Source organism: Caretta caretta, chromosome 4, assembly GCF_965140235.1.
Source record: "Caretta caretta isolate rCarCar2 chromosome 4, rCarCar1.hap1, whole genome shotgun sequence".
Lineage (NCBI taxonomy): Eukaryota > Metazoa > Chordata > Testudines > Cheloniidae > Caretta > Caretta caretta.
Genome location: NC_134209.1, coordinates 125,935,767 through 125,961,345, shown reverse-complemented (window position 1 = coordinate 125,961,345; position 25,579 = coordinate 125,935,767). Strand labels below are relative to the sequence as shown.

At 41.2% G+C, this 25,579-nt stretch overlaps 1 protein-coding gene across 1 annotated transcript in view; it reads right to left on the bottom strand.

Moving 5' to 3' along the window:
• CLNK (cytokine dependent hematopoietic cell linker) overlaps positions 1-21,602 on the bottom strand; it is a 101,247-nt gene extending 79,645 nt beyond the window's left edge. Inside the window, exons 1-2 of the mRNA XM_048848564.2 lie at positions 21,496-21,602; positions 14,646-14,696 (exon numbers count right to left, since the gene is read on the bottom strand). Coding sequence (XP_048704521.2) covers positions 14,646-14,656 — 11 coding nt within the window. The 5' untranslated portion in view covers positions 14,657-14,696; positions 21,496-21,602. The remainder of the gene's footprint in view (positions 1-14,645; positions 14,697-21,495) is intronic.
• Between the last annotated feature and the right edge of the window lie 3,977 nt (positions 21,603-25,579).

Below are 25,579 nucleotides of genomic sequence, written 5' to 3'. Positions count from 1 at the left end.
CCATGAGATGGTAGGGTGCCTACATGTTAGGTGTTGCAGCACCTAAGTCCCTTTGTGGATCTGGGTTTAGGAGCCTAACTTTTTGCACTCTCTTTTTTTTTTTTTTTTTTTTAAATTTTAGTAAGAATGTTTAGGGGCCAGGGGTGCAGCCATGAAAGGTGTGTGGGTGTGTGTGCATGCATATCAGACATACCAGCTCAGAATCTGCCCCTCTAAATTGGTGTAGATCCATTGACCTTAATGGAGCTCTGACAGCTTACAGCAGCAGAAGTTCTGCCACCCAGACTGTAGAGAAGAATGTTATCATGGAACTATATTTTCACCATTCCTCCCGAGTGGCTGCTAATGTCACACTAGTTGTATATCAGTTACACCAGTTAGCTCAAAATGGATGTCAGATGGGGAAAACAGCCTGTCAGTCAGCATTGTAAGCACATCTTTGCCATGTCAAAGTTAAATAAAACCTAACGCTTTAGTGTCAGAACATCATCATTTTCCCCCCTACTCTCCCATTCATCCACTTCCAGAAGACCACTGGCAAATGACTCATGGTGATAGTTTATATTAAAACTTTCAAAATTAACCAGAAATTTGACATGCTTTAAATAATAACAGATAGCAGTGGAGTGGCTGTATTTCACTCTTGGGGCACTGCTGCTGTTCATAAGCCACTTGAGCTACCCTCGCATTGTTAATAATATCAGTGCAGCCACTCAAGTTAATTACAGTAGTATATTTACCCCATAGTTCTCTATTATGGCATAAGACACAGTAAGAAAGAGGGCAAGCAGATAATGCCCCCAAAGAGATTACTTTGTCCTTATTAAAAGGACTGGCAGAGCTTCACAGCTATAGATGAAATGTTTTACTCCATCATGAAATCAGAGATACTCTTGAATGTCTGTTGAATGGAGCAGCTGAACTGACAGCAATTCCAGCTGGCCAGGCAACAAAACATAATGCTGGAAACCACAGACAACTACTAAGAAGGGCTATTGCTTCTCCACGGGAGAAGGGGAGGAAATAGGAAGTGAAGGCTAAGTATGAAAGAACAGATTCATAGTGAGTTTGAAACTGTCCTCAATGCTCCCTTGACAGTGTGAGTAATAAAATAAAAACAGTCTGCATTTTTTACAGAGAACGGGGGGATGGGAGGAGATGCTGTTGAAAGGGGAGAATGGGGGGAGGGGGAACCTGACAATCTTTAATCAAAATAAGAGAATTTAAAAAATATTCACAAATTTCATTTGTAAGAGACTAAGGCCACTTTTGATACGAGCTTTTTTAAAATAAAAAAATGTTGACCAAGTACATTCATAAATAAGAAGGGACTCTTAAGTGTGGCACTAGATAATTGGAGAAGAAAAAGCCATCACTAAAAAGTCCAAGATGCAAGAAAAATAAAAAAATACTTCTTTGTTTTAAAGGTAAGTCTTGTGTCTCATTCTGTGAGCTCAGGGACCGCTGAAAATAACAGATCCAGAGCAAGTCTTTCCCCTACTCCTTGTGCCTTGCATACTGCATCCTGGAAAAATCTATAGCAAAGGCCACTCAAGTCATGCTTGCCCATCGCTTCTCTGTTTTCACAACGTTGCTGATCACTAGGTCATCCTGAGTCTGCCTTAAGTGCAGTGTCTCTGGGAGCAGCTGCTGGTGAAGAACTCCTTCACACGCTTCCCCAGATTGCAGCAGTGTCTTAAAGACACAATCTTGGCCCAACATTCCCCTCCAGTTACCATACTGTAATATATGAGTTATCATGGGTTATTTCCTGTCCAAAGTTAGGGAAATACTGCTATATCTCAGATAGCACTGTACGCTGAGTGTTGGTAAGAGCTGACTTTTTCAGTAACCACTGTACTGGATACATAGTGGTAGATGAAATCCCTAAGTATTACAGTGGTTCTAACTGTGCTAGGCAGTCTACAAACACACATTAAGGCGATGTCTATGCTGTGCCAATGTACGTTCTTTCATGTAGCCGCTCTATGCTGACAGGAGAGAGCTCTCCCGTTGGCTTAATTAAACCACCCCAATGAGGGGCAGTAGCTATGTTGGTGGGAGAAGCTTCCCACCAAGGTAGTGCTGTGCACTCTACCACTTATGTTGCTCAGGAGGCTGGAATATTCATAATCTGAATTTGAGCAACATACATTTTGCTGACAACCTGTATAAATGTAAATGTTTTTAAAAACATACTGGATTAATTCCCTTCAAATAATTAAAATGTAGCTGTATTCCCCACCCAACACTTGTTTGTAAAACTGCGTATGAAAGTTGGAAATGGTTTCTAATTGGTTAAAATTCTGTAACTGAGGTAAAATGGAAGTCTCTGCCTGAAACCTCCAGTGTGTGTGGAAGCCTGAATTTCCAATTCCATCTCTAGTCCCAATGGTGGCATCTCTGCCTTTGAAGTACTCACAGCTGGGGTTGAAACTCCTCTCTGCAGACAGAGAAGCCTGCCGTTTTAAAACACAGGCTCTAAATCTACTAGTAGTTTAGTTGAAAGTTGACTTAACGTCCATTTTCTCATTCCTGAGAATTACCCCTGTATGTACTTCAAAGACAGGTAATGCTGCAGCATCTTCTGCCTTTGACATACCCGAGGATCAGCTCTCACAACAATGGGAAACCAGGGGCTTTAAAACGCAGGTTTTAAAACTGTTTGTAGCCGGGTGACAATTAGAATTGAAGATTATGGCCTCGTTCTCAGCTCCTTTCTCAATCAAAGCTACCTTTAATCTAATCTGTTTTAAGTATTTTATCCATCACCCTAGTGTGCAAGTGCTGACTAGCATTCATTGTGAGCTTTGCCTGAGCAAGGAGTAAATGTGCACTCCAGAATCAGGGCCTGCATTTTAAAACATCAGGGCTCTCTCTTCTCAGAGAGGTCCCACCTATGAGTACTTCAAAACAAGAAGCCACAGCTGGGGTTGTAGCTGAAACGGAAAGTGCTGGTTTTGTCTGACACTGGCAGTTTTAGGTGTCTGCTATTTCAAGGGCTTTTTGTTCATTTGAAATGCATTTTTACAAGAAATATTATATTTGTTGGGTGTTATAGGGACACTGGCAAGCTATTGGCTACAGTTCTGATCAATGTCCCTGTTTTCCCATGGTGAACTTTATTACAAAATGCAACAGAAAAAAAAAGCAAAATGTACTATTGTGGGAACTGTGTATTGACCCCATTTCTACGCTACACCCAGCGAGTGTCATAATACTGAAAGGTAAATTGCAATGGCTAGATGGTCTCTTTGATCTCTTTTATGATGTAAAAAAGAAGCCTATAATATTTTTGATGTTTTGTTTTTCAATTTTATGTTAGAAATGTCAAGAATAGCAGGTTCTGCCTCCAATCTTTGTGCTGGAGGACTATTCTGGCAATGTTTACAGGGTCATTGACAATATTTTTGGTAGAGAGTGGGAGGGAACATTGAATTTTATGCTATTTAGGCCCCAATTTTAAAAAGTAATTTAGGCATGGCTCCATTCAGCATTGCAAGGCCTAAGTGATTTAAGAGTTTAATTCTAATTTTCAAAGCTGACTTATGCACTTAAGTCTGATTGAAAATCAATCAGACTTAGGCCTGGTCTACACTTAAGAACCTAAGGACGGTCAGACCAATAGTGCATCTAACTCAGTATCTTATCTCTGACAGTGGCCACTGCCAGATGCTTCAGGGGGAATGAACTTACAAGTAAGATTGACATAGCTATGGTACTCAGGGCAATGGAGCTATGCCAACATGGTGAACATAATTGACCTCTGGAACAATTTACCAAGGGTTGTGGTGGATTCTCCATCATTAACAATTTTTATACCAAGATTGGATGTTTTTCTAAAAGATATACCCTAGGAATTTATGTTTAGGAAGTTCTATTGCCTGTATTAAAGAGGAAGTCAGACTAGATTATCACAACAGTCACATCTGGCTTTGGAATCTATGAATCTATATCTCCGTGTAGACACAGTTAGGTCAATGGAAGAATTCTTCCATTGATCCAGCTACTGCCGCTTAGAGAGATGGCTTGCCTACAATGATTGAAAGATCTCCTCCTGTCTCTGTAGGAAGCATCTGCATTACGGTGGTGTAGCTGCAGTGCCACACCTGTGCCATTGTAGCCACCATAGTGCAGACGTGGCCTTAGACTCCTGAGTCACGTAGGGGCTGATTTGTAAAGGTTTAGGTGCCTAGTGGGATTTTAAAAAATCAATGAGTATTAGGCACTTGGTGCTTTTGAAAATCCCACTAGGTGTCTACATACCTTATTTCCCAGTTCTACAACTGACTGCTTGGCCCGCATGGAGTCCCACTGACTTGACTGGAGTTCTGCACCACTTTGCCTAAACCCTATTAATTTCAGGATCAGAGTCATAGAATCAACACTCCCACCCCACACAAATGAGAATTAGGAAAGATGCAACTTGGGTTTCAGTCTTGTGTGATGAGCAATATCTGAAAGACTGGAATGGGCCAAGTCCTCCAACCTACAGAGAGCAGCCAGAACCTGACAGTTCTAAAATCAAACACAAATAGGAAAAGAAAAAATCTGTACACTTGTTTTTTAAAAAGTGGAGTCCATATTTATACCTAATAATAGATCAGTAAAATAGATCAGGATTTTATTATTTGTTATTACTATTTTTGCATTGATTTACCCCTTTAAGGGAGACAAGGTGGGTGAGGTAATATCTTTTATTGGACCAACTTCTGTTGGTGCGAGCGACCAGCTTTTGAGCTACACAGAGCTGTTCCTAAGGTCTGGGAAAGGTACTCAAAAGTGTCACAGGCAAATACAAGATCAAACAGATAGCTTATCATAAGTAGCTAGCACATATTCTAATGGACCACTCAAGGTGAAGTGCCCTGTTAATACCCCGGTAGTCATAGGACAAAAAGGGGGGGGTAGTGGTTTATAGATTGTTGTAATAAGCCATAAATCTAGTGTCTTTATTAAGACCATGATTTTTAGTGTCTAGCAAAATAAAGAATTTAACTTCCCAGTTCCAGGTTTGTCTTTTGAAAGGGTTGTCGTGCAGGATGAGGACTGATAGGTCAGATATAGAGTGAACACTTTGTGAAAGGTGTTCACCCCTAGGTGATGTTGTGTTTTGTCATTTATCATTTTTCTGTGTGAATTCATTTGAGAGCATAGTAGTTGTCTGGTTTCACCCACATAGTTTTTATTGGGGCATTTAGGGCACTGGATGAGGTATGCCACATGTTGTGATAGGCATATGTAAGACCCATAGATCTTGAAAGGTGTGTTGTGGGGGATGTCTGCAGGTTTCGCATGTGTTGTTCTGGAAGGGTCTGGTACCATTTTGGGTTGGTATGTCCTGCTCTGTGGGGAGCTTGCTGCTGATTGAGTTTGTGGGGGTTGTTTGAAGGCCAGAAGGTGGGAGCGGGAAGATTTTCAAAGGCAAAACGGTCAGTCACGCACTCAGCACCCATAGAAAGCCAATTTAAATTTGGTGCCTAACTCCCATTTGTGTTTTTCAAGATCTTTCTCTTCAATAGTAACACAACAATGAAGAGGACGATTTTTGATTTCCATACTCTGTCATGTAAGCAAAACCAAATAGGAAAACTATTGCTAGACCAAACAAGCTAATTCTCAATGGATTGCGGTCAGATACACTTTAGACAGAATAGTTCAAAGGGTTTTGTTACTCTAATTGCAAATGGGGACGACGAGAGAGACACTTATATCAGTTTTACATTATTTCACTGACTATGGCCCTGCTCCTGCATACACTGAATAACTTTAAGCACATGAGCAATTTTCAAGGGACTACTCAGTTGAGTAAAGTTACATGCATAGTTAAGTGCTTGCAGGGCTGAAATCTACAGTAGCACATGTAATAATCACTGAATTTCTATAGTTATAAAAACTGGCATGTGTATGCATAATGGTGCAGAAATATTCAGAAATGGGAATTTTTACTGAAATGCAAAATTAGAAAAATACAAAGTGTAGGATCAGACAGAGAACTGTCAACCTCAGACATTGCTAGTTAATTAGAACTGAGATTTTATCAGATACACACAGACCAATAGCTGCTTATACACCCCATAACTAGTCTTGGAAGGATTGGATTTAAATTAATAAATGTTGGTAAATGTTGATTTCACAGTACAAGCAGAAACAGTCAAAAAAATCTTCCCATCAATGATAATCGAAATAATCGATAGGCAAAGTAAGAAAAATGCTTCTTGAGAACTTATTAGAGTTTGATTTAAAGATATTTACTTTGTACATTTTGATATGTGATGTTGACAATTTGTCTTTAATGGTTCCAAAGCTTTAACTTTTTGAATCTCAATGTCTGCTGTCACTAAATAATTGTCTGACATCCCTATAATTTCATCCAACTATGAAAATTTAAAATCAATAAAGATAGAAAAATGCTTAAACCCCACAATTTTGCACAACTGTGAAAATTTAAATTGATAGAAACAAACAAAAATCTTAAAATTAAACTTCAATATTATTCACAGAGACTATTTAAAGAAAGAAAAAAAGAATTCTGCCAAGTCTACCTATACCTTAGCACAGGTCTTGACAGCTTTTCACAACTTCCTGACATCACATTTTCCTCTCCCTGTGCCCTTAGGTACAGTAATCTGAGCAGATCTTATTGTCTAGAGTAAGTATTTTATTTTTGAGACAGCTCAGAAAATAAATATTGTGTATCCTTTTGATTAAGCTAGGATTATACCATGAGAACTGGCAACATCTCTTTTCCCCACAAAAAATATCAACAGTAAAGAGGATCACTCTTCAGACAGAGTTGACCAGTAAATGCCTGTTATTAATAATTTTTTCTCATATACTCCAGAATTCAATGAAAATTCAGAGATACCTCCTGGCATACATGTTTCTGTTAGTTTATTACCTTAGTGTTTGTGTGCGTGCACACACATACACACAAAATCTATGTGGGGCATCTGATGTGAATTTTGCTGTATCTCCTTGGTGCATTTTAGTTTTAAAGTGCCAAAGCAAAAAATAAAATAAAAGCTTGCAAGTTTACACTATTAAATAAAAATTACACAATGCAAATGTTGTAGCAATGGTAATTCACCCAAGTTAAATTGAAGCTAACTTGAGAGATCTACAAAATATTTGCACTGAACATCAAATCTATTTCCATGGAATCTTTGGTCAAGAAATTCAGTGGTTTTGTGAACTTTAGCCCCGGCTTACAAAAGTTTGGTGAAATACAAGCTGAGCTTTTCCACAGAAAACCTTCTTTCTTCTGGCGGTTATTATTTGTACTGTGGTGGCATTCAGAGGCACCAGTCCCATTGTGTGAGGAACCAATGGAATGAGTGGCATACTGTGATTTGGATCAGAGAATCCCAGAGCAGAGTTGGGTGACTTTTGTATTATTTTTACAATTTTTTTCCTGAAAAATGCTTTTTTTTTCAGGGTCCAACGTATTTGCCAAATTCGGGTCATATCTGACAAATTGTTTCAGTTGGGTAAAAGAAATTTCAAAAGGCTTCATTTTGACTGTTTCATTTAGAAACACTTTGTTTCAACTTTTCAATTCTAAATGGTATTTTGATATTAAATTTGGCCTTTATTCTGTTTAAACACACAATGGCCAAAACCCTGCAAAACAGCTGAATTGAAATGAAAAACCTGTGAGGAAAAAATTCACTTCAGGCTAACCTGAAACATTTTGGTTAATTTATAACAATCTTTTTTTCCATTTTTGAATTTGACAAAAATATGCAAAAAATAAATGTGTTTCGGTTCCAATCGAACAGGACTATTTTTAATTTTATATTTCTGTGTGGCCCCTGAACAGAAAGCGCCACTATTTTCTCAGTTCTGCTCTAGAGCGACAAGCATCAGGTGCTATAGCTTGAACTAAAACCAGGACTCCCTAACTGGGGCTGTAACAGACTCACTGCCTCTGTGTGAATCACAGTAACACACCCACCAATGGGCTGCACAAACAATTAACAGAGACAACCCAGCCCTGAATTATTTGGCTTCCTTCACATCCCCAATTAATACCAGGACAACCAGGAAGCCATTAATTCAGTAAGTGCGAGTTTGGTGTTTCCTGGCAGGAGGAGCTGGCTATGGGGTGCTTCCCTTGAAGTTTAACTCAAATCTTCAAGCAAACTAGCCGATGCTTGATTGCTGCTACCAAAGTCTATGAACCAAGTTCAGTGTGTGAATCTCTGTCCACCCTCCCCTCCTCCCCCCCTCCCACTCCCCACACAGCCCACTCTGGTAGTGTAAAAGTGCCTCATAGTGAATGTATGTTACATTTGCACCCCTTCAAGACCTCTTTACACTGCCAGAGTGGTCTGAAGCAGCCTCTGTGTCAAAGAGTTAGGCCCTACACACAAACAATATACCCATAGAATATACAGGAAAACATTCAAAAGCTTTAAAATAACATTTATGGGCTTGTAGTAGCAGTAACTTTCCTTTCTAGAACAGCAACAGTGTGTAGGCATGTCTAGGTGTCTGTAATGCTCCCAACACATGGATGCATGAGGGGAGAAGGGAAGTCCCTGGCCTTAGGGGCAGTATGAACAGAGGGATGATGGGAAAAGTGGGAGAAGGAAGCAAAGTGAGGGGAAAAGATACATTGGGAGAGTGTTTGATTTTATGAAAAGTGGGAAGCCAGTTATTTTCTGTCTTGGGGGACTTCTTCAGTTCAGTATTCAGGAATTAATGAGCCCCATTCCCTAATGGCAGGTATATCCATAACCCCCATCATACTGAGGTAAAAACAAATGCATTCCTTTTAGCATTTGGGGCATTCTGTTATATTTTACCAAACTGACAAGTGAATATTTAAAACTACAGTGCTGGGTACTTTCTCCTTGTGTGCTGCTGAATCCTGATGCAGCATGAGGTATCTTTAACCTGCAAATAAAGTAAATTGAGCTAACAGTGAGCACAGAAAACAGGTAAGGGATCATTAAGGGCACTGAATGGTCAGTGACTTCGTGGCACTTGGTAGCAAGTGAAACCATCATAAACTGGAGGCTTAAAGATGCAATGTCGATATGAGTGAGGCAGCGTGAGGGGAAGCTTGGATGCCGCAGTCCATAGCCACTAATCATTGCGACTGAATCAGAGGATAGATGGCTCTCTCTACAGTAGAAATAATGATGGGTCAGCTTGTTAGGGAACTGGCTGGTCTTTGGGAAGATGCAAGAAGAACAAACACAAAATAAAACCACCCTTGTGCCACTGAAAATAATGAACTTCTAAAAAGTAGCATGAAAACCAAAAGGATGGCAATGAAATCATGGCCCTATTGCAGTCATTGGCAAGACTCCCATCGATTTCAGAGGGGCCAGGATTTCTCCAGACATCTTTTGACAGGGCTAGAGAATACTATAATGGATTTCTTGCATCTTTGTCCTCTCTACTTGAATAAATGGACAACAAGGACAAGTGCAGAGCTCTGCATTTAGGACAGAAGACTTTCATGCACTGCTACAGGCTGGGGACCGACTGGCTAAGCAGCAGTTCTGCAGAAAAGGACCCAGGGATTACAGTGGTTGAGAAGCTGGATATGAGTCAGCAGTGTGCCCTTGTTGCCAAGAAGGCTAACGGCATATTGGACTGTATTAGTAGGAGTATTGCCAGCAGATCAAGGGAAGTGATTATTCCTCTCTATTCGACACTGGTGAGGCCACATCTGGGCTATTGTGTCCAGTTTTGGGTCCCCCCCTCACTTCAGAAAGCATCTGGAAAAACTGGAAAGAGTCCAGCGGAGGACAATGAAAATGATTAGGGGGCTGAGGCACATGACTTATGAGGAGAGGCTGAAGGAACTGGGCTTATTTAGTCTACAGAAGAGAAGAGTGAGAGGGGATTTGATAGCAGCCTTCAACTACCTGAAGGGGAGTTCCAAAGAGGATGGAGCTAGGCTGTTCTCAGTGGTGGCAGATGACAGAACAAGGAGCAATGGTCTCAAGTTGTAGCATGGGAGTCTAGGTTGGATATTAGGTGGTGAAGCACAGGAATGGGTTACCTAGGGAAGTGGTGGAATCTCCATCCTTAGAGGTTTTTAAAGCCTGGCTTGACAAAGCCTTGGCTGGGATGATTTAATTGGTGTTGGTTCTGCTTTGAGCAGGGGGTTGGACTAGATGACTTCCTGAGGTCTCTTCCAACCCTAATCTTCTATGATTCTATGAAATGAATAAACAAAAATAGCAGAGGCAAGAGAGTTGGCTCCCAGCTGCATTACTGTCTGTGGTTGCAAGTGAAGAGATCTACACTTGGGTATTAGAGAGACAATGTGGGTGTGGTAATATCTTTTATTGGACCAACTTCTGTTGGCCAGAGAGACAAGCTTTTGAGTCACACTTAGCTCTTCTTCACATCTGGGTAAGGAACTAGAAGTGTCACAGCAAAATGCAAGATAGAACAGATTGTTTAGCATAAGTTGTTAGCACATATTGTAAGGGATCATTCAAGGTAGAGTGGTCAGTTAACACCTCTGCAGACATAAGACAAAAAAAGGGGGTTATTTGGTTACAGATTGTTATAATAAGCCATAAATCCAGTGTCTCTGTTCAGTCCATGATTGGGTATGGCAGAAAAGAGGCTAAATACCTTTTAGAAGGCGAAAAGTTAGTCCTTGCCTTTGACTCTTTTAGGCTTAGACATTCTCTTCAAGGGACACTGTTAAATTAGGAGTAACTCCTAATATACCCTTCCGCCAGATATTGATAATGAAAAGCTATTTGTACTCACACATCATAACTTATATTTCCAGATTCTCTGCTAATTTGGGTGTGCTAATTGCGCCACCTCCATTGATGAGAAAAGTGTACTCAGGACTGCTGAAAACCAGGGCCCAGGGATCTCAGCTGAGAAGGAGAGACATGTGATCAAGATTTTTTTTAAGTTAGTTGGTGCTAAATTGAGGTTACAGCTGGCTTCAGTTTGTTATATTTTTAGAGCTGTGCACCAGTGTGTGTTATTGATGCCCCTAATGCAGAGTGAAAACAATTCTCTAAGCATATTTAACCTTCACCTTTCCCAAATGAAACATGAACACAAGAGGCAGTGCAGATCAGTGGATTAGCACTCAGGAGACTTGGTTTCTACTTCTGGCTCTGCCACTGATTTGCTCTATGGCCTTGGGCAAATCACTTATGTCTCTGTTTTCCCTCCTACTCTTTGTCTATCTTGTCTATTTAGATTGTAAGCTTTTCAGGAGAGACTGTATCCTGCTATGTATGTGCACAGTGCCTAGCACAATGGCACCCTGACCTCGGTTAGGGCCTTTACATGCTATCATAATACAAATAAATACGTCTACTAACAAAGATTCAGACCAAAACCTGCTTTTCCCTAAACAAAAACATCCCCTAATTATAAACTTCAAATTTCAATTGCTTTTATCTAACATATTACTTGTTTCAAGTGTTCAGATTATAGCTGTCTTCCTCTTTGTATCATGCTCATCACCATGGTACCTGAGTGCCTGACAAGAATTACATAAAGTCAACAATGCAACATCACAGAATGGCACAACGAGACCAGGAAGTCTGCTGGATAAAAAGAAGGAACTATACAACAACCCCTTTTTCTGAGGCAGTGGAAGTTTTGTCATCAGTATCAATTGAAACTAGATCACGTCATTAATTTACAATGAGAAAAATATTGTGTTCTGTATACTTTAGTACAATTATCATTTCATGCATTTTATGTAATGTTTTAGAAAGCAAATGGCAAAATTTATTTTGGACTTTAGAGCCCAATAGAAGCCCACACAGTAAATAAAACCTGGGGTGATTGTAAAGAGAAGTATTCCTATAGGGATAAATCCAGCATTTCTTGTTTACAAAGTGCCTCCCGCTGAAGTGAATGACAGTTTGGGGAAAACTGGGAATGTAGGACTATCCCGGATGCTACTCAATTACAGGAGATTTTACTATTTAAAAAGTTCTTTGTTGGTGGGGGGAATAAACCTCACAGCAAAAATAAAACTATTAATAATCTCACAAGCTTTGGCTACAGGGTAGTGATGCTGATGTACAATCACCTTATTATCACTACACAGATGGAATAAAGACAACACAAACATTGGGATGAGAGATTGCGGGGGCAGGAAGAATGGATTGGAGAATATATACTTCTGTTTTCCTCCAGATCCCCCAGGAGGCAGAGAGAAAGTAGCAGTGACTGCAAGAGCAGTCCAGGCTGGGTCCTCCCCACCCGTTTCCCACTTAACTGGCTCTAGGTCCACAGTGGCCTCCATCTCCAGAATCATATGAGGGTGGCGCTTCTCCCTCCACATGTCCAAGCGGTAGGGTGAGAACAGCAGTGGGCAGAAAAGCAAGCTCCTCTCTTAAGGGCTGGTCCTGCAAATACTTAAGCTTTTTTCCACTTCATCCCTTGGGCGTGGAACACTCTTCCTCAGCTAGTCCACGGAGCCATTGCCTTCTATTACGATTCCCACAAAAAGTGAGTCAAAGATATTTATTTATGTAAAAAATATCCTTGCTTCACCACGATGCACATGTGTCTCTGCTGAATAACTATATAATCTTAGGTTTCAGAGGAACAGCCGTGTTAGTCTGTATTCGCAAAAAGAAAAGGAGTACTTGTGGCACCTTAGAGACTAACCAATTTATTTGAGCATGAGCTTTCGTGAGCTACAGCTCACTTCATCAGATGTCTCACATCTCACATCTCACAACTCACATCTGATGAAGTGAGCTGTAGCTCACGAAAGCTCATGCTCAAATAAATTGGTTAGTCTCTAAGGTGCCACAAGTACTCCTTTTCCTTTTATATAATCTTACTGGTGTAGGCCCAGCCTCTCTCTTCGCTCAACTGTACCCTTCTGTTTTGTTGTGTCATTAGGGTCTAGGCCTGTAAACCATGTTCTACTGAGGAGACTGAGGGCTTGTCTACACTGGCAAGTTTCTGTGCACTAAAGCAGCTTTTTGCGCTCAAACTGCAGACATATACAAACTGCCAACCCACTTTGTGCACAGAAACTCTTCATTTACAATGCTGCAGAAAAAAACACCTCGACGAGAGTCGTAAGGCTATTTGCACAGAGGCTCCAGTGCTCTATTGCCAGTGTAGACACTTGATTGCTTTCTGCACTGTAATTGGCCTCTGAAGCTGTCCCATAATGCCTCAAGTGACCACTCTGCTCATTGTTTTGAACTTGACTTCCCTGGAGACATGCACCCCTTTCAAAGCACCGTTTCTGACAGGTGTTGTGTGCTGTGCTGATCTGCTCCGGGACACAAAGCAAACCATTAATGTGGAAGCTCGTGCTGTTGAACACAGAATGTTAGGGAAAAGTTAGCATATGTGCATATGTGACTCCATTTTGGTTTGGGGCCCACCATTGTCTAAAAGCAAACAATCATGCACCAGGAGTGTTCCTTAGATCCTGCATTCCTGTGAATCCCCCTCCCCCTTGTTTCCAGCCTGTCTCGACTCCTGGTTTCTGTTTTTTGTCTGTTCCTTACTTCCTGCCTCCTGACCTTGATGTGAGCCTTCCATCCTGATAAGAAAGGCTACTGGTGCATTGCTTTAGGACCATGTTGTGTAGTTGAAGTAATGGTTTAGCACAGGGGATGCACTTAGCAGGGATAGGTGGTGGTTAAGGGAAGGGTTTGTCTATTGGCTAAGGTTTCCGATGCACGAGGGCAACATGCTTTGCTAAAAGGTATATAATCTCTGTACAACCTGCATTCGGGGTCCCCTCCTGATTAGCAGGGGGGCACCACACTCGAGCGTAATAAACTTAGTATCTTTGGGAACTCTGCAGTTGTGGACTTTGTTCGTGTGCCTCAGCCTAGACTCGAACTGTGCGTGACCTATTGGGCATAATTCGTATCAGTTCCTGTGTGTGCGACCTGTGAGGTATAATTCGCAGCGGTTTATGTGCGTGACCAGTTAGGTATAATTCGTAACAAGAGGCAGGTGTCCGTGAGAGAGAGAGGTATTTGAGAGAGAGAGCCAAGGCGGGGACTGATGGCCGGGTTTCCCCCGCCCCCTGCCTCAGGACTGGTTGCTTCCTGCCGCTGTCTGAACTTACAAGACAGCATGCTGACCCACTCTCCATCCCCCAAAGCACACTGTCTCTCTCCCCCCCTTCCATACACACACACTCTCCCTATCACACACGCTGCCCCGCCCCATCACTTCAGTTGAAAAGCAGCTGGCAATGTAGTAGGATGCCCATGGAACAATGGGATTAGAAAACCTGCATCATGTGACGCTTTGCCTGCCCCATGAGGCATTGCAAACCCTTCCCAAAGCACCCTGCACCCAGTAGCACAGTGGGATAGCTACCACAATGCACGGCTGTCTTTGCCGTTGCAAGAGCTGCTAATGTAGATGCGCTCCAGCGTCACAAGGAGCACAGTGTGGACACGCAACAGCAGTTTAATTCCAGTGCTTTTATAAAAGTGGTGTAACTTGTGGCGCAGAAACTTGCCAGTGTAGACGTACCCTTACTCACATGCTTAAGGGCTTGCAGGAAGGGGACATTTAATTGTAAACTCTTGTAGGGAGATCCCATGTCTCCTTACCTCTACTGTGACGCAGTCAGTACCATGAAATTACTAATGAATGCAATGACAATGACAGGATGATAAATGTCACATTACAGTACTTACTCTCTATTCATGATTCTAGGCACCCGTTTAATACAAAATCTTCTGGTCAGTCTGTGAAGAGAAAGTCTGGTGTGAACATGAGGAAATTATTTATCTAGGTCTTTAAAAATAACAAGCTAGTTGACATATTACCATTGAATGTTGTTTTAACTTGATCAAGGGACCAATCCTACAGCTCTCTTGTAAGCAGAACTCCCCTTGAAATCAGTGGGAGTTTAGTGTAAGCAAGGGCTGCAGCAATGGGCCCTACATAATGTTAGAATAAAGCTTTTCATTTAACTAGACAGGTTCTTAATTCAAAATGTCATCTATTTTTAAAGCAGAAGGGATTGTTTTGTTTTTCAGGGAGCATCTGTTTCTGGGATGCTTTGATCATTACTGCAGGGAGCAGCAGGTGGACATTAAGGGCCATGTTTTCAAAGGTGGCCTTAATAAGTTCTCCATCTGTACTTTTGCAGTTTAGCACCCATGCACACACACTGCTAGCATTACCATCTGTGTGCACAGGTGATGGGGATCACATGTACAATTCCACATGGATTTTTGGTAAGCGGGGGAAGAAGTGTAAATCTTATCAACTGTGTTTGAACTTCATGAGTATCTTTCAAAACTGTACAGAAGTAAGTGCTGCCAAACAACATGTGCAGGTGTATGTGTCTGTGAAGTTGCTCATTCATACAGGGGAGGCTCTTTTTGGGTTTTTTTGTTTTCATTTGGCTCCAAATACTTGCTGATTTGGCTCTTAAACTTGCTGATGCTAAAAACCAGTTGGAAGTTATCAGTCAGCTTTTAAATTGCAATCTCCTTTATGCTGATGACTATCAGTGTAGCTTTGCATCCCACTAATCTCTTCCTGGCTCACTGGTATTTCTCATGGATGCCTCACCATCCCTTAATCTAAACACAGCCAAACAATGAACTTCTAAACTTTCCATTTCACCCTCTCTCAGATTCACAACCTGGTCTTATCCACAACCTCTCCATTTTCTTCTCTCTTCAGGGCTCTTGTCAAATTGTTGCTTCTCCTCCATAACATTCTAAAACTCATTCTACTGCTCTGTTCCCACTGCCAAAAATCTGGGTCACACCACAGTTATCTCTCACACACCTGAATTAAATTAAACTCCTCTTCAATCAAGTGAACTCTGAGCATGTCAACAGGCTCCTCTAGCTCACTGTCTCTTTCCATAGAATATCTTTAAAGCTCTGAGGAGCCCTACCCCTGCCAGTTCTCATCTCTAATCATTCCATGTCTTTCCTCCTCTCATTGTCTCCTTCATGTTTTTTTTTTTCACTCTTTTCTCTGTGGTGTATTGAAGACACTGTTGAAATTGCAAGCGATCACTGTAAGAGTGGGTGGTTTCCTAATCCTGCTGGCATGCTGGGTGCCTTTGGAAGGAAGTATACAACCAGAGTCATTCTGGGAAAAAGTCAGCCTATGGGAAGGTGAGGTGAGTTGTGCCTTTCTGCGTTAGGGAGCAGCCTGCTGTGTGTGTCTCTGTTTTGGGGGTTCTTGGGTGTTATCATTCTGAATTCTAAGCAATACTGTTATGCTGCAACCTTCCATCAAGAGTATTCGTTTTTATCTTACTTCTCTGTGTTTATGCTATGAACATAACTTTCTCCTAATGCCTGGAATGACATTCCTCTTCCTGTTACAAAGCATCCCCATTCTCCTCCCTTTCCCTCCTCAAAGCACTCTTGTTTTCTATCATGGACTTCCACACACTATATAAAATGGGCCAAAGTTTAATTTTTGGATTAGGATTATCAGGAATGAGGATTTACAGCTGTGCTTGCACAACCTCCAGCCAGCTGAGGAGCACACCTAGGAAATTAGCAAGCCTTCTCTTAACCCAACTGATGTCTGGCTGCTCAATATACATGCCCACAGGTGCATTTTTCCCAGTGCCTGCCTTGTTCTCAGCCTTGCTCCTGTCCTGCCCTGTCTACTCCAGCCCTGCTTTCCTACTGGCTTCCTGGCTCCTGCACCAATCACTAGACCTGATAACCTGCATCCCAGGTTGTGACAACGATAAGGCCACAGAAGTACCTGAATGAATAGCGGTATTGGCTACTGCTATTCTTTGGCTATATAACCCCTTTAAGTTTCCCCAAGAAACATGCCTCACTTCTCCATACAGTTAGAGACCCATTGCACATGCATGGTACTGCATTGTTTTTGCTATGGGGTCAATGGGCAAAGTCAGGAATGAGTAGGAGGAGGAATTTGTCAGTCATGTACATATTTATGTGCTATCTCTGAGTTGTCTGCCTTTATTGTACAATTTCTTGACCTTTTCATTTTAAATTTACATTGAAGACATTCTGGTACCTCCCCATAAAAATTACTAAGCTTTCTATTCAAAGAGAAATTGTTCATATACTTTTCTTTTCCTAATTTTAATTGTAGCCCACTGATATTTGTATGGAAACAAGAGTTTTGATCTGTAAAATCCACCCACTCCTGCTGTTTGCTGTGTGCAGATTAATTTAATTAATGTTTGTACAGTTCTTGATAGATTTAAGCATTATTATTATTCCTCACGTGAAGTCACAGTCATCTGTTTGTGACAGCACAACTGGTTGGCTGTGGCTTGTGATTCACTGGAGGTGCACCAGGAGCAAATGAACCTTTAATTACGAAAGATCATGGTTTCCTATACATCTTTTATAATGAAGACGGAATGAAGAATAAAATAACCCAGGAAATATATAGTATACCAACATATTTGTGTATGAATGAAATGTTTTTCAAAATTTCCTCATGAGGTGTCAGTTTCTCTCTAATAATAATTCAGCAAGACCAACATTTAATAAAAAAATGTTTTTTGGGTGTCTCAGTTTGAACACCTTAAAGGGGCCTGATTTTGAGAGGGCAGATACTCAGCATTTTCTGAAAATCAGGCCCCATCAAGTCACATACGAGGGGCCCAAAATCATTAGTCACTTATAAAAATTTAGGCCTTTAGTTCTTCTGTGAAAGATTTGTTTTCACTGTTAATCTGATGCTGAGACTATTAAAGGGATAACAGCAAGGATGGAGCAACTCATACTGTATAGACAACATATAGACATGCAGTTTTGCAAACTCTGACTTATCACGTCTGATGGTATTAGGCGCTCTTAAAGCGGCAGCTTCTGGAGCCATGTATTACATGAGACTCTATTTCCTTTCTTTTCTGTTTCTAGACCTCATGAAAATGTGAAAACTTGAAAATGTGAACTGTAAAAGCTCAAAAGGCAGAGGAGAAATCAGAGGACCCCCAAATCTCATGATTTTTGGGGAGGGAGCATCCTGAATTTGAATGCTTGGTGTTTGGCAGTATGGGATATGATAGATGAGATAGGGACAAAGATATGGAAACACCAGTAGAACTCCAATGAGAGCGAGAGCTGAGATAGGATTTGGCTGCATACTCAACTTATTTGTAGAAATGGTGCCACTGCAGTCAAAAGATTTAGTCATGAGAATAAACCAAGCAGGAATTGGCCCATAGTGGAGAACTGGCATGATGCAAACTTCCCCCGTACTCTAATAAACCACACTTATAGCATTCCAGGCCCACTGAGCTCAGACTCCTACCTTTTGCAGCATCGTATCAGGTGCTTAGAAACTATGTTGATGTCTTTTGAAACTAGATAGAAGAAATAATTTGACTTGTAATTTGGAGACACATCTGTTAGGAACTAGGTAGAGACCACTGGATTATTTTTACGAGTGACTTGATCTAAATTTACAATTTTGGTTCTCAGTCTAGTGGAATAACCCACTGCACCAACTAGCCCTGCCCACCTTTGCTTGCTAGAGAGAAAGAGAAGGAAGAGGACAGGTTACAAGTAAGACAAATCTCTAGATAGCTGTTTAGCTTGCTTATGTTAATAAAAATGAAAAGAGCCAGAGTCTGAAAAATGCTTTGTCAGGAAAAAAAACTTTTTCAAGAGGAAAAAAGAATTATTACAACTTTTGCCCTTGTCCTTGCACACCTTCTTGTTTTCTGAGTACTAGACAAATCCAAAGACGGTTTTATTGTACTGTTGTGATTCAAGCCTGGAATCTAATTTCTAGTTGGTTTCTTTTCTCTTATTGTTTTAGGAATGAGTCACCCAGCTGAAATTTCATTCCCTAAGATGTTGATCCTATGGGAATGAATGGGTGTCACATCACTAGAGCACCACATTCAACTGGAGCTGAAAAGTAGGATAAGTCTTCAATAAGATAGAGAAAAACCTTCTTTAATAAAAAACCCTGCAATAATCATTGTTCTTATTATTACTATTGCAGTAGCATTAGGACCCTCAACCAAGAGAAGTGTCCCATTGTGCTAGGTGCTGTATAAACACATAGTAAGAAAGAGAGACCCTGCACAGTCTTAATAATCAGCAAAATCTTATTGCTCCTTGAGTGACTTATGGCTCTTTAAATTAAACTGTGTAAACAGTTTTGAAAACGTGTACTGAAGTGTCACTAGTGTTAAGGAAAAGTTAGCACATGTGACTCACAAGGTATAATTCGCAACAGTTGTGTGCGTGTCCTACCAGGTGTAATTCGTAACACTAGGGAATGGTCAGGAATTGGGCCACAGCTAACTTTTATGTGAGGCTAGGCTGTTCTCAGTGGTGGCAGATGACAGAACAAGAAGCAACGGTCTCAAGTTGCAGTGGGGGAGGTCTAGGTTGGATTTTAGGAAAAACTATTTCACTAGGAGGGTGGTGAAGCCCTGAAACGGGTTACCTCGGGATGTGGTAGCATCTCCATCCTTAGAGGGTTTTAAGGCCCGGCTTGACAAAACCCTGGCTGGGATGATTTAGTTGGTGTTGGTCCTGCTTTGAGCAGGGGGTTGGACTAGATGACCTCCTGAGGTCTCTTCCAACCGTAATATTCTATGATTCTGTGTATTGGTGGAGAAACACCTATAGCCAATCTCTAAAGCATTGTCCAGACATACCAGCCAAGTTGCAATTAGCAATTGCCAGGAACTCACAGCAGAATGAATCATTTTTTTTTCAAAGCTAGACACTTTGAAATGTCAAATTAAAAAAAAATTGGGGGGGGGGGAGTTGCAAAAATGTTCACAATTATTTTCCTTTTCCTTTGACCAGCCCACCCAATTACATTAAATGTAGCAGCTAGTATCATAGACTATCAGGGTTGGAAGGGACCTCAGGAGGTCATCTAGTCCAAACCCCTGCTCAAAGCAGGACCAATCTCCAAATGGCCCCCTCAAGAATTGAACTCACAACGCTGGGTTTAGCAGGCCAATGCTCAAACCACCAAGTTATCCTTCCTTGTTAATATGGAGTGGCAACTCAAGAAATTTTCAAACCAGAAGCATAATGTGCTTCACCTCGAATTTTCCTTCAGTTGTCTGGCTGCCTGGATCAAGATGGAGCACTGCACTTGGACCTGCAGTCTCCATGGACTGAACCGCTCTGTTTAAAGCACAGACACAGGTGTTTCATTGTACAACTTGGTGAGCACATTTTCCGCCCATGTGCATGTTAGTTTTTAATCTTTGTTTTAATGCTCTTGAAATTTGATTGGATGGATAATCTCCAACATCCTTACTCTTTGCCAAATAAACCACTCTCTTGCAATTCCAGTACACACACAAATCCTCAAGGAGTCCTTATTCAGACACACTCCCAGTGAATTTAATGAGAAGTCTGGCCAAGGACAGACTAAATAATCTGTCCCTCGGTTGCCTTCAAATAACTATCTTCAACCCTGTTTTTAACATCAGAGCCCACAGTAACAACTAAAATAACATGCCTAAATGTAGCCTGACTATTAATTAGAGATGACAACAGCGTAGAGGCAGTGGGTAAAATTTTATATGGACTCATTCAGCTCCATTGCCTTGCTTATATATTTTTTTATTGTAGAGTTTTAATGGAAAGAATTGGAAGTTGTATTAAGCAATACTATATGCCTGACACAGAAAATCTATCACAGGCCTTGACTCCAATCAAGGTGCATGGAATGTAAATCAGCATAGTATTTGACCCTGCCACTGTCGCCCTTTCATATCTCATATAGAAAAGTTTTACCGTATCAAGTCACAGATGGTAGAATGTAGTAGGAGAAGGATCACTTTTAGATAGTGGAAAAAACATATATATTCTATCAATTGCCACATGGTGTAGAAATTTCTTCCCATAACAATGGAAAAAAGTCTTATGCAGAAGAGACAAGCTGTAGAACTTGTTTCTCTGACTGAAATGAACCCAGTCTGTTTCTAATTTGTTTCTGGCATAATTAGCACACTGCTCAATTTATTTTAGTAACATGTTAATTTGATTCTTCCACTTGCTAGCAATGCAGCCAGAAGCAACATATTACCAAGATGAATATATTAGTATATAACTGATAGGAGCTCCCACCAACATTTTTAAGTAAAGTTGTTTGTTGATTTAATAAAATCCTGATGTGGGGTAACTCAATTTAACTTTACAATACAGTCCTCTTTAACACATCACTTTGCAAAGAAATATAAATTAGCAATGAAATCGACACATGCAGAGAACTTAACAAAAAAGGTCTAATATTTCAGTTGATTGGAAGTGGTTATATTGATTGTCCAGTTGAAGAAGGGACTGAAAATGATTTAAAAATGCTGAAGCCTGGAGGTTTTTGACTGCAGCTGTCTTGCATATGGCAGACTACACACAGTTAGCATTTACATACCGTACAATCTTTTTTGCCTCAAGTAGCATGAGAAGTTTGTCAGGGAAGGAACAGGCCGGGTACCATAAATCATTCCCATGTTTAAAACGCCTGTTTGAAGTAGAAGCTTGTTCAAAAGCAAAAGAGTTTAGGCAGAAGCAAGAGTTATTCATGTAGGTTTACCTGAAGATATGTGTGATCTGAGGCAGCAAAGCTCTGAGATGCTGTTTCCTATGAAGCAAATTCTGTGCACCATTGCTAGATGCTTTACAGAGCTGAATGGGTTTCAGTGTTATTTCTTCAGTATCCGCAATACTGAGAAATCTCCTTTGGAGAATGTTGTCTGATTTCCTGTAAAGGGCTGCCACAGGCCCAGCCACCAATCAGTAGTATGAGCTTTGACCGGTGAATACCTATTATTTCTCTTGAACAGAGAGAAAAGTAAGCACACAGCTCTTACCTCCTTTGTGCTGCATTTAACAATTCTACCCCAATGTCTGCTTTTCAAAGAGCAGCAAGTCTTAGCATGAAAGAGATGAACTTCTTTTGCCAGATATCTTTTTCAATTTAAGAAAAAAAAAGATTATCCGCTGAATTTAAACTTTCTCCTACCTTCTCTGCCTGATCAAACGGTTTATAGAATTGTTTTAAGATGTGTCTAAATATTTTAATCACTTTGTTCTCAAAAGAAATGAATACACTGGAGGGAAAATAAATTAATTCTGCTCTCAAGTGACATGGGATCTCAATAGATTTCTCTAGCAATGTGTGAGAGGAGAATTTGGCTGCATGTACTTAACTAGGAAATATTTTGCCTTATCTTCACAGCTGTTTTAAAACCAATACAGGGGAAAAACAGATATTGTTTGCATCCAGAGCAGGTTGGACAAAAAAAATTTCCACAGAAAATTTGGGCTCTTTGGGGAGGAAAGGCAGTTCATCATGAGAGTCCATGGCCACAGTACCGCACAGAACAGGGGTGGGCAAACTTTTTGGCCCAAAGGCCACATGTGGATATGGAAATTGTATAGTGGGCATTCATGAATTTGGCAAAAATTTGGCAGGAGGGCTCCAACTGGAGTGCAGGATCTGGGGTGGGGCCAGAAATGAGGAGTTCAGGGTGCAGGAGGGGGCTCCGGGCTGGGGCAGTGGGTTGGGGGGTGTGGGGAGGGTGGGCGCTACAGCTGGGGGTGCGGGCTCTGGGGTGAGGCTGGGGATGAGGGGTTGGGGGTGCAGGAGGGTGCTCTGGAATGGGACTGAGGGGTTCAGAGGGTGGGAGGGGGATCAGGGCTGGGGGTTGGAGTGCAGGAAGGGGTCGGGGCGCAGGCTCCAGGCGGCACTTACCTCAAGCAGCTCCTAGATGCAGTGGCATGTCCCCCCCCCCTGGCTCCTACACAGAGGCATGGCCAGGCAGCTCTGCATGCTGCCCCGTCCACAGGCGCTGGTTCCAGGCTGATGGGAGCTGTGGGGGCGGCACTTGGAGCGGGGGAAAGGTGTGGCGCCCCCTGGCTGCCCCTACACATAGAAGCCAGAACGGGGATATGCCTCTTCTTCCAGGAGCCGTTAAGAGCAACGTCTGAAGGGCCGGATGTGGCCCCCGGGCCTTAGTTTGCCCACCCCTGTCATAGAAGATATGTAGTTCAGCTGGGTTATATTACTGCATTGCCTTCTCTAATATAAACAACAGAAACAGGTATGGATATAAAAAAACAAAACCAAAGAAAACCCTACCAAAACAAGACTCTCCATTGCACATGCTTCTTGTGGATGAGGACGAGAGAACAAACCACATGTGACAGATTGTGTACTCATGCTGGTTAATGCACTATGGGAAGGCACTCAAATATTATGCCGATGAACGCTGTAAAATCTATATAGATTAGAATGGAGGAGAGTGGGGGCATATGGCACCATGAGTGCATTTCTAAATTGAAATATTAATGCGTTTGGCAAAGAAACCGTGAAGTTTTTGGTTTTGGGGTATTCATTTTTTTTAACGAAAAATCAATATTGTCCATGGCTAGCAAATACTTTGCAAAAAATTAATTTAAGCAAAACCATAATTGTCAGCCAGCCCTATTTATGGCTCTCAAACAGGTGCTTTATTGTAGTTAGTTGGAAGTCGTATTACACATAGTGCAATGTGTGTGACATAGAAAATCATGCCCATCACTGTGGTGTCTGGACAGAATTGTAATTACAAAATAAATAAATAAATTGAGGCCTGAACCAAAGTTCATTGAAGTCGGTGGGAATTTTGCCATTGACTTCAATGGGCTTTAGCTAGGGGCCCTAAGTATGAAGACTGTATTTTCTTCCTTTCCCAAGTAAACAGATACTGATTTTCTTCTTCCTTTTCTCTATCCTCTTCCTGCCCCTCCTTGTTACCCCACTCCTGGGAAGTTGTGGGAATATTAACATGAAGAGATGGGTCTCACAATTTGTTTCAAAAGTGGACAGATATGAGGGTGTTCAAACATTTTGCAGAAGAGGGTTCCATAACTGTTAGGTAGCTGCTGAGAAGTCCCTTGTACTTGTGACACGCCCTCAGCATGATGAGCTCTGGTGCTCCTGTGGAAGGGAACTGTTGTGCTAGCTCAAGTTCCTGGATAAAGGGATGGTTTCTGAAATAGTCAAGGCCAGTAAATTCAGAACTGAGCTGTGTCACTATTATTCATGTTGTTTGGCTTTTCCTCAATGGCTTGTGTAAAGTTTGCACAGCCGGGCCCACATGGTTTGAAGATCAAGATTAGGGCCTTAAATTGGATCTTGCATTGGACTAGGGGGGCACTGAAGTGAGGAACACTGGGTGATGACTTCTCATTGCCCTGTGTTAGCTAAATGACAGGGTCCTGCATCTTGTACCATCGGATTCCATAATAGCATTCTCAGACAGGTATAGAGCATTCCAATCATTGATTCTTGAGGTGATGCACATATGGCCATATCTGCAGTGGAGTGGAAGGGGTGAAGCCTCCTGACCTACCAAAGATGGTTGTATTTTTGGCTACTAGAACTATTTGACTATCCAAAAGCAATGAAGAGCCCAGAGGGGTCCCAAGACTGTGATCAGAGAGTAGATGCCTTTGAATGAAAGTGATGTGGTATAGGTCAGTTCTTCAAAGCATATCGCCTGCTTTCCAACATTCGCTCCAACTTGCCTCAGTGTAGTTTCAGCCAGCTGCTGATTCCAGTGGGGCACTGAGTAAGCTGTGAAGAAGATGATGTTCAGTGTGAAGAAGATGTAACACGGGACATCCCTTGAGTATTTATAGAATACAAGACTAGTAGAACCAGAAGTCTCATATACATGTTGACAAGGAGGGGAATCCTTGGAGGGCTCCACAAAAGAGTGGTCATGAAGCAGAAAAGCATTCATTCCTCTGTGAATCTTTCTAAAAGTAAGTATTAGAATCACCTAAGTGTCAGTCTGTCCATTCCTGTTAGGGCTCAGCTGAATCAGTAACCCCCCATGTTCATCTGTGTCAGAAACTGCTGACAAATCTAACGGTATGAGCATGGATGTTTATCTCCTGTCTAAAGCCAAAGAGAACTTTCCATTCAAAGAAACAGTTTCCTTTGTTGATATGAGAATACGCACAGAATGCCAAACAAGTAACCATTGCCAAGACTCTTTATTTTGTATTTCTGGTATGTGAGAATACTATGCACTATCTTTAATGATTACAGAAATTAAGGGATGTATTTCATGGTTATTATGAACACACAAAGTATTGCACACATAGTACATGCATATTTTAAAATTACCTAATGGCATTAGAGCTGGAAGACTCCTCAAAAGTGTTCAAAACTATGTGAGATACAAAAATCTACTCAAACACAAAAGACGTAATTTTAACTGGCAGCTTACCAAGATACAACTGATTTCAAGCCAATTAACTCAACAATGGGATTCTCAGAGAGGCTGCACTTGCGATCAGCACAGTTTGCTGCCAGGAAATCTGACTTGAATCAGATGAAAGTTTCTAATACTGATTAAGAAAGGAAACCTTAGAGCTGAGTGAACAGCAATAATAATAATAATGATGATATTTTATTTTAATTCAGCTAGGTCTGGAAGATGTTTGAAAACATGACCCATATGTTTGTGAACCGAGAATAATAGAAACAGAATATACCTTGCATGAGTGAAACATGCCTTTCTGATTGTTAGGTTTGATATACTACAGCACAAGTCATTTATGGGTTAACCCCTTATATGTTATATGATCATCCCTACCTAATTCATGCTATTAAATGGCATAGA